The sequence below is a fragment of the Fonsecaea pedrosoi genome, assembly GCF_000835455.1.
Source record: "Fonsecaea pedrosoi CBS 271.37 unplaced genomic scaffold supercont1.1, whole genome shotgun sequence".
Lineage (NCBI taxonomy): Eukaryota > Fungi > Ascomycota > Eurotiomycetes > Chaetothyriales > Herpotrichiellaceae > Fonsecaea > Fonsecaea pedrosoi.
In genome coordinates this window covers 4,408,524-4,423,830 of record NW_013550615.1, presented here as the reverse complement: position 1 = coordinate 4,423,830, position 15,307 = coordinate 4,408,524, and the positions used below count along the sequence as shown (strand labels likewise).

Sequence of the window (15,307 nt, the reverse complement as noted above, 5' to 3'; positions counted from 1 at the left end):
CTGGGTCTATATACATCCCCCATCCCCTGTTTTTTTGTTGCTTTACGGAGGGGAAGGGGCCTTGATAGGGACTGAATAAATTGATAGGGGCCACTATACCGAGTACTCGGTACATGGAAATTAAGAGAAGGAAATACTCCGTAAATACCCCGCAGCGTCCACAGAGTCGGTAAAACGTTGGGAAGCCTATCAGGCACGTTGCCTACCACCCACCGGCCACCCACACAAGTACTCGGTAGAGGCCAATCTGCCAGTATTTCGATACTGCCAACTGCCACTCTCACCCACCTCGCCAAGAGCATCGTATTATATTCTGGGAAACACATGTACGATTATTCGGTACGACCTACCTCGTACAGAATTATTACGACATCCAACCCCTTCTACTTAGTACTTGGTCCAGCACTGGTCCAGGCAGCCAGTGTAGGTACGAGTAGCATGGAGGGGGTTGACTATTAACCGGGGCGGCCCTCAGTGTCAGCAAAGTCAGCGATTGGTCCAAAATCAGCATCATCATGACATCCCATAACCCATCCCCAAGCGATCTGGGGACTGGGGCCAACGGGTCACCTGCGGGTCCAAAATATGACTCCCAAGTGACTCCCTGCCAGGCTGTGGCTGGTTGACCGGCTGCACAGCGACAGGCCAGGGACAAGGCAGACAGGTCCACAGGAAAATTACCATACCATATGACGGAACAGGATGAGTAGGCGTTTTGATTCAGGACTGATCTTATACTAAGTACGAGTACCATCATGGCGAAGCTGGTAGTTACTGTTAGTTTAGAGTCCTTGGGTCATAAAGGGATTCTCCTGACCTTGGGACTTCGCAACTACTTCTCAAGGAAATACCCTATTGTCCATATCCGTTTGGCAATGTCTGCCAGTCTTCCCTCTTGACACTTCGATGGAGCAAGGAGAAAAGGGGCAAGCGGAAGAAGAATGCCCGCGTTCCTCGTTGATGGAAACCACTCGACTGATTGACGAGGAAGTCTCGGGGAAGAGTTGGCTTGCCTCCTCCTGGCACCCGGGGAAAACAGCCGTTGCTGCAGGAGACGACAGAGGAGGGTATCGCTACCGCACTCGACGCGAGTTCTGGCTTCTTCATGGCTGCCTCCTGCTGCTGTCATCGATGCTGGCCGTCGTTGGCATCTCGAGCCTCGTCATATCTGAGCCACGTCGTGCCCCCGAAGTCATGTGGTCGCCCATCCTCGATGCTGTGTCCGTTCAAAAGACCCGGTTCAACGAGACGTTCATGTACCCGACAAAGTTCGCGTCCAAGTTCTCCAATGGTCTTGCGTCCGAGGACGAGTGGCGCAGATGGACGGCAAATCGTAAGATATCCCCTTCTCTCTGTCTGATCTAGATTCCTGGACTGACTGAGACCTTGGTAGCGATGTTGGATGGGCGTGACGGAACTATCGCCGTGTCGGCCGAAGTGGTCGAGAGAATCGCTCCAATGTACACTTCGCAGTGGAAAGACTCGTTGATCCAGCTGTCCCATGGAGGTGAGACTCGGTATATGGGGCAAATTGCCATGTTTCATCATTTGCACTGTCTGGTAAGGCCCTCGCATCCATGAGACAACGGTCAGTTCGGCTGAAATAGAGGTTTGTAGAATATTCTCCGGCACGCAGTGCATCCAGAACTGTACGGAGCCGCACCTGGAGGTGGCCACCTTGGTGAGTTCTATTCGTTGTGAAACCGCCCCGAGATCTGAATCTGACGTGGTGACTCGAACCAGACCACTGTATAGAGAGCCTGCGAGAGGTCCTCATGTGCAATCCAGGAGGCACCGAGGTGATTTTGTTCCATTGGATGGAAGATTCGGAGAAGCCATATCCAGACTATAACACTTTCCATCAGTGTAGAGATCCAGGCGCGGTTTTAGATTGGGCTCTGGAACATGCAGTCAAAATCAGGGGACCTCTGACTAAACCCAGCGGCGTCTTTGCGATGCAGGATCCCCCATACTGAACAGGGACCTGTGTAGTCAACATGGTAGAATAAGGGAGAAACACATACCCCTGCGATCACGGGTTGGATTGGATTGTCAGCGCAAAGCATGTGCAGAGCTGCAATCACCCTCGATAATGACACCACAAAGATGTCATCCTCGACATAGTCTGGCCTTCGCAAGGCTTCACTGGCTCCCCCCTGGCCCTGCTGAGTAGACAAAGGCCCCTCGGGTAGCGTAGATAAGAGCTTCCCGTCACCCAGGCGCTTCGTATGAGGACCGTCTCCTGCCAGAATTTGACATCTCTAGCATAATGCTCCCCTTAGTTTCCCTAGTATTCCTCCTCAAGTCCGTCCAGGCTGTCCCAGAAGCATTCTCGCCGCGTCCTTCGTCGCAGGCTGTGCTCTCGTCTCAAGATGTACACAATGACCTCCAGGAGATACCAAAGTCGTTTGACTTTTGTCCTCCGGTCGACCGCATTCCGCACCAGTTCCCTTACATAGGGCCGGAGTATAGATGGTGGGACAAGACGGTGTGGGACGTCCTCGGGTCTCTCGAGCAGACTCGTTCCTTTGCCGATGTCCTACGGCCGTTCGACGACTTTGTCTCGCGACTGAGTGACCCGGATCTGAACACTACCGTCTGGGCTGCGGCCGCTGCGGCCGACTCGGCCATCCCGAGGTGGTGTCAAGGCCAGGCCCTTCATGAGTGCCTGGCGAACCATATCTCTCCTCACTGGGTGCCGACGATCAGGGAGTTGTCCATGCCAAACACGCCGACACTGTTGCGGCCCAGCACATTGAATGGCGAGGCACGCATCCACATCAGCCTGTCCGTGCCGGATAGTGCCACGGGGGAAGTCGCCCTGATGGTCAACCGACATTCTCGAATCGTCCAACACGACATCATGGCCCGCAATGGGATCATACATGTCGTGGACTCGTACTTTCCACCGCTCGTGCCCATGATGACATTCATCGACTGCTCCCTCACAGACGAAGGGGGCTACAGCCTGATCCGCCGGGCTGTACAGCACGCCGACTTTGCGGGAGAGCTGGAGCGCGCACAACTCTACGGAGCGACGTTCTTTGTTCCCGACGATGCAGCCTTTGGCGAACTCGACCCGCCATATCTGGAATTCTTGTTCCGTGACGAGGGGAGGGATGTCCTCAAGACACTTCTCAGGGGTCACTTGGTGCCGAATCGGACACTGTTCTCCAACGCGTTCTACGACGCAGACAGAGCAGCAGCAGCGTCATCCAAAACTTCCAACTCGATGGAGACACCATCTCAGGTCAAACATGTTGACGACAAGGGATCGTGGTACTCGTACCAAGTCAACCCTTCTCGTAATAGCTCTGAGGTCCAGTCCCGGTCCCAGTCCCAGTCCCAACCGGGTTGCTACAGGGTGCCCTGGGGCCATCGCCAGTTTGTTCTGGAAACGTTGCGACCGGGTGAGGAACTGACGGTCGACATTGCCAGAGCTGGCGGGTTCATCGATCTCCGGGTACAAGGATCAGCGGGGAATGGCGGCGCGCGAGCCAGGGCCAAGGTCAAGATTGCCGACTTTCTCTGCAGTGACGGCGTTGTGCACATAGTGGATAGAGTGCTTATTTGATGGTCAATTGAGAATGAAAGTTGTCGATACCAAGGGGGTGCGGCGGGAAAAGACGGCGATGACGTCTTCCCTTGATTGTCACTGATGCTTGTGAGGAATAGGGGGAAACGAGGGGGACATTGGAACGAGGTTCCAGGGGTGTTTGATCAATCAACGCCTCAGAAACTCAAGGCTGGGATGCAACTGGAATTAGACCTGGTCCTCCAAGGGCCCCAATCCTAGACATTCTCAGGTCCTTCACCCAGTACAGCAACGCTTGGGCGCTATTTCGTGATCTCCCATCCATTCCCTGGGGGTGCCTGGTGCTTGTAATGTAATTATGTACAGATGGTATACCAAACACCACCAACATCTCTGCCAATTTTGTCCCCCTTTTTTCCTTGCGTGTATTCCCCAAGTCACGCCGGTAATCTCTCCCAAACCCCGTCCCTATGTATGGATCAAATTTCGCCAAACCCAATCTCCCTATAACGACGATTCGTAGCATCGTCGTCGTTCATGTTCCGAGCCCTCTTTTCCACCTTGCCGTGAAGCACGGCGAATTTCCGTCGCACCTCTGAGAGAAGCTCCTCCAGCTCGGCGTCTTTGGATTGGATGTCCAGGTAGACGCCCAATTCGTACAGCCGGATCAGGTCAGTGGCCAGTTTCTGGGATCGCTGGGTCAGCGTGGATGCGAGCGGGGATCGTTGGGATTCCCAGTCATCGTGGTGTCTGAGCTCGGCGGCGTCGCTGGAGGTTGAAGACCAATGGGACAATGAAGAGGAAGAAGAGGTCGAGGATGTCGTCGAGGATAGTCTCTGCGGGTTTGGTGCAATTTTGGGATGTCTCTGTGGTTGTTGTTGCTGCTGCTGAACACGGGAATCGGACCACGTGCGTTTGTTGAGAGTGTGTATTGGGCTCCCGTGCCGGGATGGCTGTATCGACTCTGTACAAGTGGTGGTATTGCCGGTGCCGACATCGTCCATTGGTGGGAAATATGTTGTTTCGAGGGAGAGAGATTGAGGACCCGAACTGGTACGGCTGACATATGGTTTCTGAACGCCACGGCAACGCTCACGCCTGTCGTATGCACTTTCGGCCGTCTCGGTGGCTGTGGCTTTGGCTTGATGACGCCCTCCAAAGGCATTGTCTGGGGAACTGGCAACCGTCGATTTGGAGAGATGTGAACTGCAGCGTCGACAGTGATTGCTCACCACTTGTCCCGTCCGATTTGACAAGGAAGACGATGGCGATGGGTCTGTGATGATCTTGAGAGGCGGACTGTCATTGACCCCGAGCATCTCGTTGAGTTCGTTGATTTCCATGGGTTCTAGAAAGTTGAGATCCATGAAACTTGCATCCGTGTCCAGCCCGCCGACGTCCTGGTTCCAGAGTGAAGAGGCCGCTCCATTGAGACTTGATGCTCCGTTTTCTGATCCCATCATACCCAAATCTGAGGGTTCGAGGCCGGCCATCTCTGTAACATCTCCAGGCGTGGGTTTTGCGTCCTGTCGAAGTCGTTGCCCTACGAGCAGAAAGAGATTTAGCCAACTCTCAAATCACTTCCATTGCCTAACGATGGGAGAGTAACTCACGACGTCGTCTCTGGGCGATGCGGTTCTGAGCTTTACGGCGCTCGTGGGCATCGCTGATATCCTTCAACTCGTCGTCCATGTCTTTTTCTTGTCGAGTGATGTATCAACCAAGAAATTCCCTCGGTGTTTCTTCTTCCCAGTAAGTCATCTCGAACAGAGATCAGCTGTCGACGAAAGCATTGTCCCTCGGACCCAGAATATTATATGCCGGCTCTCTTTTCTCTCCCTCTCTCCACAGAACAACCATTGGTGAACCTGCCATAAGGCGCATCGTCGATCACGAAGTTTGAGGGAACCGGGGATCCAGGATCCACAACGAAACTTGGGATCAGGCAATCGATATACAATACGGCGATCTCCAAAGCGCCCCTTGGTGATGTAATACTTCGGAAGCATCCGAGTGATGGCATTGGTGGTATCAAGGTATAGTTAGTTTGGTTACACTCTATGAGACTCTATGTTTCTCTCGCTCTGGATGGACGGATGGATGGATGTGGTGGAGAAAAGGTTGATGGTTTTTTTGACCGCCGATGGTTTTTTCCAAGGAAGCAAATCATGGTCTCAGGTCAGATTCGGTGCCTTTTGGAGCGCCTGATTGTGATTCGAAAAAAAGCCAGTTTCTGGGTGGTTTAATTCCACGTGCCTTTGTCCTTTTGTTGTTTGGTAAAAGGTGACAAACTCGATCCTACAGAAACCCCCTCTCCCTCCTCCCTTCCCCTTCCCCCCGTTTCCTCCTGATCTCAATTAGAGATCCTGAACGCATCGCATCTCGCCTCGCTGCATATCGAGGATTCCTGATCCCAAGTAACAAGACTGCAGAACGAACAGGCCACCTCTTCCCCTCAGGATCAGACAGCATCGGCAACCGACGATGCTGATCTGTCCAAGTTTCTCGGCCCTCAAATCCTTCGCGCGAAACACTGCATAGGTTCACTTACTGGTTGCAGGTTGGAGCTGCAATCCTACAGTAACAAACTTCGTCATCGAAAACGGCCATGGCCACATTATTGCATGTGTTTCCTGGTGGTTTTGTAAAGACGAGCTACGACGCGACCAGGATAGGGTTGCCGGATGGACATGGTACTTATCACAAAATAGTCTGAGGATTCCCCATGCATATATCCGTCCATCCATCCATCCCGGCTCGGCCAACCAGCATTTGCATTCGGTTAATTGGCATCACAGGTACATATCTCGATGGGCGCCCGAAACCTCCGACTGGCTGGCAGCATGTGGACCTGCGCTGTGACATTGGCTATCTAGGTTAAGAGGAGGCTAGGGCTTATGGATAAATTGGGTTCGTGCAAGATGGATAAACGTCCGCTGGCGCCCGCTAATGGTAGCGGCTACTGCATATGTATAGTAAGGGGAGGGAGACGCTCGGGGTTTCCTGCTGCAGCGTTACAACGAGTCAACGATGGCGCAGGAGTGGCAAGCATCGAAGTCGACACGACAAGCACAAGGTCAACTTGGGCGATCCCAGTACGCATCGTATCCTGGCCTCTGGGTCATGGTGCCTATGTCAGCAGTGACAGCAAGATTGCGAAGCTCGCAAACGATCTCTGGTCATCCGTCTGATCTTCGATGCTTGCATTCCGCAACACACTGTCAGCAAGTCGCCATGGGGAATCATGCCTCGAGTGTCGACCCCTGATCGTCTTGTATCAATAACGTGGGTAACTACAGATGGATCATCGGTGCCAACAACGATGATAATCCCAGGAACAGCCAAGTTTTTTTCTTTCTCACAGGTTTGTTGATCCACGATTTCGTCAGAATAATCGAGCCAAGCAGCCATGTCTCAAGGCGGCGAAGACGAAGCAAAAAGTGGTCTCGTACCCGGTCTCTCACAGTCTTCAGAAGCCTCGTTGTCCTCAGATACGGTTTGCGATCTAGGCGAGGATGACCGCGATCTCGAAAAGGAAGACGTCGCCCTCCTGAACGCAAAGGAGCTCGGGTCGACGCATGCACGGACGACAGCGAGGAGATGCAGGTTACCCAAGTCGATTCTGCTCTGGACCTTCTTCATTGCTCTCGCCGCCCTCAGCTTTCTGGTGTATTGGCTGCTGCCTCTCAAAATGAACCAGACACCCACTTTTCATCCCGTGTTTGGCGACTGCGGGAAAACACCAGACCAGGCGAGGACAAAGGGCTGCGTCTACGATCCTCTCGCCGTCACCTGGGTCCGACCAGAATGCTACTATCCTGAGCTTATCGAAGAGTTCATCAACATGGAACCGGTGGCTTTCTACCACGACAAATCCCTCACCAAGGAGTCTCTGGTGCCGTTGGAAGAAATCATCCAGGCCCAACACGAGCAAGTGTGGGCGCCTCACAAGTTTCACTCGGTATGTCCTATTCTTCTATGACTCAGCGGTCGGGATTCTGATGGCTTTAACAGGTCCATTGTGCCCATGTGGTCAAGAAGGTGCATCATGCCCTCATGAACCATTTCCCCATTGACAGCTTTTCATTGAACTACGCCCACACGGAGCACTGCCAGCTGGTGTTACTCGAAGAGCTGCCTCAGTGTGCCGCGCCTGGGACTTGTCGACTGAATAATGTCATTCAGAAATACAGTTCGTGCGGATATGTGTACTAGGGGGATATGTCTGGGTAGTAGCAGGGGCTGTCTCATGGCCCAGAATAGTCGAGAGATGTGGCAATCTTAGACCTACAATTCCTTATTCCGTGCCTACAACTCTGCATATCTGTGTATACAACATTCACATTCACACTGCTTGTACTCGTACCTGGTAAACAGACGACATTTCGTTGCCCCCACCCGAGTCCTGGTTCCCTTCCCCCCAGACCATGGAAGCCATCTGTCGATCTTCCGCACATAGATCCCACCACTTACGATTCACTTGCTTGATTGAGCAAAGCATCGTGGGTCTCTTGATGACAGTCTATCTCCCTAGCTTCTCCATACGATCCTTCCAAAGAACGATGCCCACACATATTCCAGATCAAAAGGATGACCTGTTTGTGCCCCTGTCATCTCGCGGGACTCCTCAGTGACTACTCATGACTGACTAAGTGACTGAGTGACTGAGTGACTGACTGGCGGGTCCACACAACAGTGAAACAGTGTTACACTGATACGAAGACAATGTCTGTCATCGACCTCTCCACTCACAGGTAGGTACTAGGTAGGTGTACCACTGATGGGAATGCCCATTGGTGGTCCTGCTTGCTGACATGGCACCTACAGTATGTGCACCACGCTACACTATACTACACTGCACTACACTGCACTACCAATCTTTGATGCTTCGGTGCGATGTTTCGATGCGATGCTTTGTCGCCGACCATACAGGATAGTGCGTCAGGATCGCAATGATCACCGCGAGACACGAGTCGCACCCCTACATTCTCTCTCTACTATGACGATCAGATCAGGAAACGAACCCCTTTTCCAAGATGTCGAATTGATTCTCCTTCGACCCGGTCCTATCCAGGATGAGGTTCGATGGCCGATGTCGTGGCTTTGGTCAAGCATCATTCTTCATTGATCCCGCCCCCTTTTGTCCTTGATCCCAGGTTTCTAGCCTTGGGGGGACTGGGCTGTCCTGTTCAGCTTCGTCATCCGATTCTGACCTTCCCTTCCTATCCCACCCCATTCTCTTGAATCTCAAGCCCCTTTTCCTTTTCCCAGGTCCAAAACTCCCAGGGTGAAAGAAACAAGTGTGTTCTTCCTCACGAATCACAAACACAATGTTCGACCACGACTGGTGGTCCTGGCCGGCCACTCGACACTACACGTATCGCTACAACCTCCTAGACGCCGACAAAGAGGAAGCTTCGTTCGACGAGGGACGCCCCGACATTCACAATTCTCGACAACCTCGCCATCGTGCGTATTGTCGGGGATCTTCGACGGTGTTGAAACTAATTCTCGCCACGCTGGTAACAGCGAGTGCCTGTGTCCTCGCCTTCTACGCCGGGACAATATACGAGTACCAGAGGAACACTAAGTGGTCCAGCGGGGATGGGGGCCCGTTACAGCGTAAGACCGTCCCCTTGAGCCTTGAATCTGAACCTTGAACGTGTATATCACTTGGGCTTGAACACACACACACACACACACACACAGAGAGAGAGAGAGAGAGAGAGAGAGAGAGAGAGAGTGTGTGTGTGTGTGTGTCTAGCGAGCATGTACCCACGTCCAGAGTGGCTGCTGATCTGCGCGTGTCGCGAGAGAGAATAGTCCGCACCATCGAGTTCGAATTGGAATACAACGCGAGCTTCGGCGACGCACCCAGCCCCGTCACCGAGGCCGCCTGGGACGATTTGTTGCCCGTGCAAGGGGGATTCTTTCAACATCCCCAGATTGCCCCGTCACGGTCTGATTTTGCGGTATTCCACCAGTTGCATTGCTTGGTACGTTATGACTTTCTCTCACAAATGGAAAAAAGTAGAGAGGAGGATCGCCATACATCATACATGTGCCGGGTTACCGAGTATGTAGGAGGTACTAACATGGAAAATGTATGTAGAACGGAATCCGACAAGCCTACTGGTTCACCCACGCCGTCGCCACGGGCGCCGCCACCCTCTCCGCATCAGCAGATGGCCCCGACGCCGACATGTCCGAGATGATCTCCCCCCGCCACATCAGCCACTGCGTCGACCTGCTCCGCCAGGCGCTCATGTGCCAGCCCGACCTGACGGTCGAGGTCAAGGACGAGCGCGGCGGCGTCACGGGGTTCGGCACCGTGCATCAGTGCAAGGACTGGGCGCAGTTGATGGCCTGGATGGCCGAGTGGGAGACGTACGGGCAGACCGACGAGGAGGCGTACGAGGCTGGGGAGAGACATCGTCATCATCATCATCACGACCACCTTGGACATGTGTAGTTTGGTAGGGATAGGAGACAGTGACACTTGTACTTAGAACATACTAGTCCTGGTGGAGTGGCACTTGCTGGTTTCACTCGGTACTGGAAGACTGGATTCTAGATTCCTCTCCGTCGTTGTTGTCGCGGAATTCGACACCCCTTGGTCCCCGGGTGAAGGAGGACAAAGAACAGTGCTGTGCGGGTTTAGAGCGAGAGATTATACTCTCTTCCTGTCCACTGTTTGGGCCAGGTGGCAGGCGAGTCCAGACAAGAAGGTCTGGCAAGTAAGAACTCTTTTGAATGTTTGAAAGAACTTGTAGCAAAAGCAGAATGTCGCCCTGCCTCGAAAGCCATGCCCTTAGATCTATGAGCGCAAGGATACGAGCACCGGCAGTCTACGGTGGAAGAGCTGCGACAAGTTTCTGCAAAAGATATCCATCCCAAGATATGTCACACCTCCTCATGTCGATCCATGGAAAGACATCCCCAGCAAAGGTGACACGTACCACGCCCGAGATGACTTCCCGAAACTCGGCCCCATCAGCAAGCTCCGACACCTCAGTCATCGTCAGAAACCCAGCAAGGTGACTGATCTGTGGCTTGACCAGGCGGAAACCTTTGTAGTGGTACAAATTTTGGGCCGTATTGGTAGTTGCTGGCGTGGCCATATCCTGGCAGCTCCTCAGCTCGGAATTGATGTTGTTCGGTTGAAAAGCTCAGTGTCGAATACTGGCTGGCTGGCAGGTCTGGGCTGTCGGGTCGCCGTATAGCTACCGTACCCTGGCCAGCCCGGTCTTCATCTCAATCTTTCATAGCTTGGGGGAATTGAAGTCAGGAGCCGATGGGTAACTTGTTCATGATTGCCTGTTTCAACCCCTCGACAGTGTCGACCATCTCGACCCCGAATCTGTTGCACACAATCTGCACATTTCCCCTCTTCCAGTACCCCTCTGGACAGGCGACAACCGCCTTGCCGGGAGCACGCACACAGAGCCCCAACTCGAGCAGACTGACGGGCGCTTGGGTGGCCGGGTGGAAGAAGAAGACGATAATGTCAGCCTGGTCCTGCTTTTCGAGCTCCCACTCCACCTGCTCGCGGTAGGGTACAAAATCTACGTTCTCGCGCCACGAACCGTCCCAGTCGGCGCGATACGGGTTGTAAATCGTGATGGGTGTGTCGCGGAGGGAGGTGCAGAGGACCTCGCGCCAGTCGGTCGTGTTGTCGACTTTGCCCGTGGTGCCGGCGAGGAAGACGGACTTGACGCCTCGGGGAACCTCGTCTGAAGGCGCGTGGATGATCTGGCTCCGTGCCGGCGCCATCTTCAGGGATGAAAAATGTCTTCACTGAGTACTATTGGTTGGAAGGGAGTATTCGCACGGGGGTATGGAAGAGACGGTGGATAACGTGAGCTCGAGACATGGGCTTGAGAGCAGAGTGGCTGCATGAAAGTGGAGGTTGAGGGAGATGCCTAGAGGCACTAATTATGTACTACCACTCAAATGCTTCCCCGCCTCTAAGTTTTGGACTATTAACAGAGAGTACGGAAATGAAAGTGATTCATCTCAAGTTCGAGTGAAAGATCATAGCCTTGAAGCAAGGAAGTCGAAGAGGCCAAGAATAATTCTAAGCGCCTCTCTTCCGTCATCAGGTACTTGAAGGTCAAAGTCATCCGAATAAGAGACTTGGAGGGTCCTTTCAGACTTGCCGCTGTAGAGATCCTCTAGGTACGCAGATGGTATGATTGTCTCTTGAATCTGGAGGAGATTGTCACTCAAACGGAGTACAAATGTCTCGTAGCTATGGCGACTTGGGTCGAGGGAATGTGCCACACAGCCTTGTACGAGAGCTTGGGCGACCTCGTTGGCGAGGACTCTTGTCGGACTTTCTGTTGAGCTCACAACCTATATCTACTGTTAATTTCCCTGTCTGCATAAAAACATGATTCATACCAAAAAGGTAGCGAGCGAGCGTCCGGAAGGATCCGAGATGTTTAGACATTTCAGGACTCCGTGATCACCACGAGGTATTTCGAAGGATACTTTCGACTCAAGATTTAGAGCCCTGCACAATATGAGACGTAGTTCATTAAGAGAGAGCGTTTTTATCCCAACAGCTTCTCTCTGGAATTCGCGTTACTCAAGAGAACATCGAGGAAGTCGGAGATAGCTCTTGTGTAGGACTGAGAGCTGGAGTTTGGTTTGGCAGCATCGTATAACCGGAGGAAGAAAGAATGAAATCTATTTTTGCGGTAGAGGGCGCGCCCGAATGCCAGGTCAAGTAAATCTTCTTTGGTCGGCCGCGCTAAGTCGGCAGCAAGCTCTTCAAATTCTATAGGTGTGTAAGATTAGGCGTGGGGTAAAGAGAGACGCGAGTAGACCTCCCTTCATTTCCATCTGGAGGTAAGAAGTCTCCTATCCTGAGTTTCCTGGCTGGAACGTGGCATCGTTCTACACGAAGCGTTTGAAGATATTCGCGGGTCCAGTACTCGGGAGGTTGGAGGAGAAATGTAGGCAAGAGCATCGGAGGAGTAAGGGAGCCTTCAGAGGTCTTCAAGACAAGAGCACAGAGAGCGTCGCTCTGCAATGTTCGCCAAATAGCGATTGCCAACGTTGACAAAGGCGCAGGGGGGAACCAACCTGTGGATGAAAAAGCATTGCAAACACTGCAAACACCGCAAACATCTCCCTAATGGCGGGCCCAGTGCACAGGCAAGACTGGGGGCATGAGGGGCTTGAGGCCTAATACGGCAGGCAGGCAAGGAATCCTCTCTCCATCACATCAAAGATACTTGACGAAAATGATCAATCTCTCGACGCTATTTCATTCATTTACCCTGTCACAATCACGTTTCTCGATAAAACCTCCGAACTCGGCCTAGAAATAGAACTAGAATTCCCCTAGTCGATATGCCAGCGTCGCCGCAACCATGGCCGGCACGGATGCCGCCCGCAGAGTCCAGACAGCCGGCTCGACGCTTCCCATGTCGGTCATGATCCGCATGATCCCACTGCTGGCTAGCGCGGCGACGATCTGCGGTGTGGAGATGGCGAGATTGTGTAGGCCAAGAATCGCGCCGCGGTGTTTGCGGAGCTCATCGACCTCGTCAGCGTCAGCGTCAGAGTCAGAGTCCACGTCGTAGAGTCTGTAGTCCTTCCTCCTGGGCGATATTTCTGCACCGACAATGGCGTGCGGGATCCACTGCGTCGCCGCCCAGGAGCAACCAACCAGAGACACCAGGACCACGGTGCCTTGCCACGATTTGACCACCAGGGTCAGCAACATGCAGGCCGCGAAGAGGACGTGGCTGTAGATCCAGACCGTGTGCATGGAGGACAATGCAGGGTCTGTCGTTGCGATATCTTCCGTGGGTGCTGTGGTTGTACAAGGCTGGCGGACGAGACGGGTCAGGACCGTGGTCGACAGAAACGACACCAACGTCCACATCAAAAGCGCCGTGGAGCCGACTTGAGTCGCTGGGGATTTCAGAAGAGTGGCCACGTCGGTCCAACCGTGGAAAGACTGTAGCTGGGAGAGGGCATCTTTCACAAAACAACAATCAGCATAATCAACCCCTTCAGCAAAAACTTCTTCGCTGGAACATACATCTTGTGTTCACGTAACTGTGGCAGGTTAGTTAAAAACTCGTTGCCACGACAGCTACTGGGCTCTCACCTGGTCATGTAGAACAGAAAAGGAAACCACGCTGTCCAAGAAAAGACCTGTACGGCAAAAACCTGCTTGATCCGCGTCGGGGTACAGCGGTAAGCCTGCCGGATGGAGCGGAGAACAGACCCAAATCCAAGCGGCCGTCTATGCTCCGCCAAAGTCGCGTCGAAGTTGGGATTGCGTTCCCGCGCCGTGCACAGGCAAATCGAAACTGTGGCCGCCAGGCTGAGACAGGCGAGAATACTCAGAGCCTGGAACTGTGTCAGGGACGGCACGCCGAGTACCTGGGGCAGATCAAAACTGCCTGCCCACAGGCTGAGAATGTTAGACACGGATGTCGAGTAGCTCGCCCACGCGGTGACGCGGCTCTGTTCTTGAGCAACCACGAGATCCGTGAACAACGACCGCAGACCGAAAGCCAGTGGAGTCATGGAGACGTTGAGCAGTATGACCGTCAGGACCGCGACCGCCTGCATCAGGCTCGGCGATATCGACTGGAATAGATACTCGACCCAGGCCAAAAACAAGATGCATATCATAGAGCAGACTGCGCCAACCAGGACAAATGGCCGGCGCCGACCCCAGGAGAGTCGGCATCTGTCGCTCATTATGCCAACTATAGGCTGCAAGAAGCCACAAGCTGGACTTGATGCCCAAACCAGAGCTGTCATGGACCGAGACAATCCTAGGGACATCAAGTATGGCTTTGGGTGTAGTTAGCGAACATCTCTGATGCGACCACGGACTGGGCTCGATCACTTACACTGCCGTGCGAGATTATCAAAGCCCAGACAGTTTGAAGCCTGTGACCCACCAGTGAGTGAGTGTCCTTGCTGTGGAAGAATCGACCGAGAATCTTACCCTCCAAGTCCGCAAGTCAGGCAAAAGAGTCTGCCATAACCAAGTCGTTGGGTGACTTGGGATGCCACGTCTTGTTTTCTCGAATACATTGTCGCCGTGGTGAGCGGTCCTGAGGATGAAGGGGAGATCCAACGGCTCGATTGTTTGGTGAATAGTCTTTGTGAAACTGGGGCCTCGATCTCAAGACAGTTGGGCTCGTAAGGGCATGTGAAGGTCAAGAGTCTCGGCGGAGGCTGGAACCCCCTAGACCAAAGCAACCGGGATCGATCCCAAGTGGGCAAGATGGCTGTGCCAGCATGGTCTGCCGGGCGTTGTCGGAGGGTGAAGACCCTACCAAGTCATCATAGCTTGAGCTGCCCATTGAGGCCGTCGACATCCACACTTTTGCTTATTCTTTCATAGTGGTAAAAGCACAGAATACTCGAGTGATGATCCTCTGATGTCGTCGGGATGTACAGTGTGTGGCTCACTCTGCCATGAAGCCGTAGGATGTTGACAGTGTTGATGACGGGTGACAGTCAGCATGACCTTTTGCAAAGTAATGCTGCTGACCCCTGACTGACTCGTGACATTTGCCCAGCCTTGCGTGCATGACTCGCCATGTATCCAGCACACTCGCCTTAGTCATCACGTCAGTTTTTGTTGACGTGGACTTTACCTCCAGCATCATCAGAGCACACAGTAGAGTCTTGTCATGGGTGCGGTGCTCTATTCAGGTAAGCATACTGCCGTCATGGCTGTAAGGACTCCTGATGGTCGCCTCGAGCTGGTCGGGTCACACTCGAATACTC

General features: G+C 53.3%; 7 protein-coding genes across 7 annotated transcripts; 4 read left to right on the top strand and 3 right to left on the bottom strand.

The window, feature by feature from the left end:
* Nucleotides 1–960: 960 nt before the first annotated feature.
* Z517_01602 (uncharacterized protein) lies at nucleotides 961–1,976 on the top strand (the record flags this gene model as incomplete). Its single annotated transcript, XM_013434561.1, has 4 exons — nucleotides 961–1,333; nucleotides 1,394–1,560; nucleotides 1,618–1,681; nucleotides 1,744–1,976. 4 exons carry the CDS (start codon nucleotides 961–963, stop codon nucleotides 1,974–1,976), a joined length of 837 nt encoding a protein of 278 aa, XP_013290015.1.
* A 293-nt stretch (nucleotides 1,977–2,269) lies between these two features.
* Nucleotides 2,270–3,574, top strand: Z517_01601 (uncharacterized protein; the record flags this gene model as incomplete). The annotated part of the gene is made up of 1 exon (XM_013434560.1): nucleotides 2,270–3,574. One exon carries the CDS (start codon nucleotides 2,270–2,272, stop codon nucleotides 3,572–3,574), a length of 1,305 nt encoding a protein of 434 aa, XP_013290014.1.
* A 440-nt stretch (nucleotides 3,575–4,014) lies between these two features.
* Nucleotides 4,015–5,227, bottom strand: Z517_01600 (uncharacterized protein; the record flags this gene model as incomplete). Its single annotated transcript, XM_013434559.1, has 2 exons — nucleotides 4,015–5,078; nucleotides 5,149–5,227. 2 exons carry the CDS (start codon nucleotides 5,225–5,227, stop codon nucleotides 4,015–4,017), a joined length of 1,143 nt encoding a protein of 380 aa, XP_013290013.1.
* A 1,717-nt stretch (nucleotides 5,228–6,944) lies between these two features.
* Z517_01599 (uncharacterized protein) lies at nucleotides 6,945–7,750 on the top strand (the record flags this gene model as incomplete). Its single annotated transcript, XM_013434558.1, has 2 exons — nucleotides 6,945–7,496; nucleotides 7,550–7,750. The coding sequence occupies 2 exons, from the start codon at nucleotides 6,945–6,947 to the stop codon at nucleotides 7,748–7,750; spliced, it is 753 nt and encodes a 250-aa protein (XP_013290012.1).
* Nucleotides 7,751–8,865: 1,115 nt separating this feature from the next.
* On the top strand, nucleotides 8,866–10,007 carry Z517_01598 (uncharacterized protein; the record flags this gene model as incomplete). Its single annotated transcript, XM_013434557.1, has 3 exons — nucleotides 8,866–9,157; nucleotides 9,359–9,531; nucleotides 9,648–10,007. The coding sequence occupies 3 exons, from the start codon at nucleotides 8,866–8,868 to the stop codon at nucleotides 10,005–10,007; spliced, it is 825 nt and encodes a 274-aa protein (XP_013290011.1).
* Nucleotides 10,008–10,819: 812 nt separating this feature from the next.
* Nucleotides 10,820–11,308, bottom strand: Z517_01597 (uncharacterized protein; the record flags this gene model as incomplete). The annotated part of the gene is made up of 1 exon (XM_013434556.1): nucleotides 10,820–11,308. The coding sequence occupies one exon, from the start codon at nucleotides 11,306–11,308 to the stop codon at nucleotides 10,820–10,822; it is 489 nt and encodes a 162-aa protein (XP_013290010.1).
* A 1,567-nt stretch (nucleotides 11,309–12,875) lies between these two features.
* Z517_01596 (uncharacterized protein) lies at nucleotides 12,876–14,194 on the bottom strand (the record flags this gene model as incomplete). The annotated part of the gene is made up of 3 exons (XM_013434555.1): nucleotides 12,876–13,528; nucleotides 13,593–13,609; nucleotides 13,662–14,194. 3 exons carry the CDS (start codon nucleotides 14,192–14,194, stop codon nucleotides 12,876–12,878), a joined length of 1,203 nt encoding a protein of 400 aa, XP_013290009.1.
* Nucleotides 14,195–15,307: the final 1,113 nt, after the last annotated feature.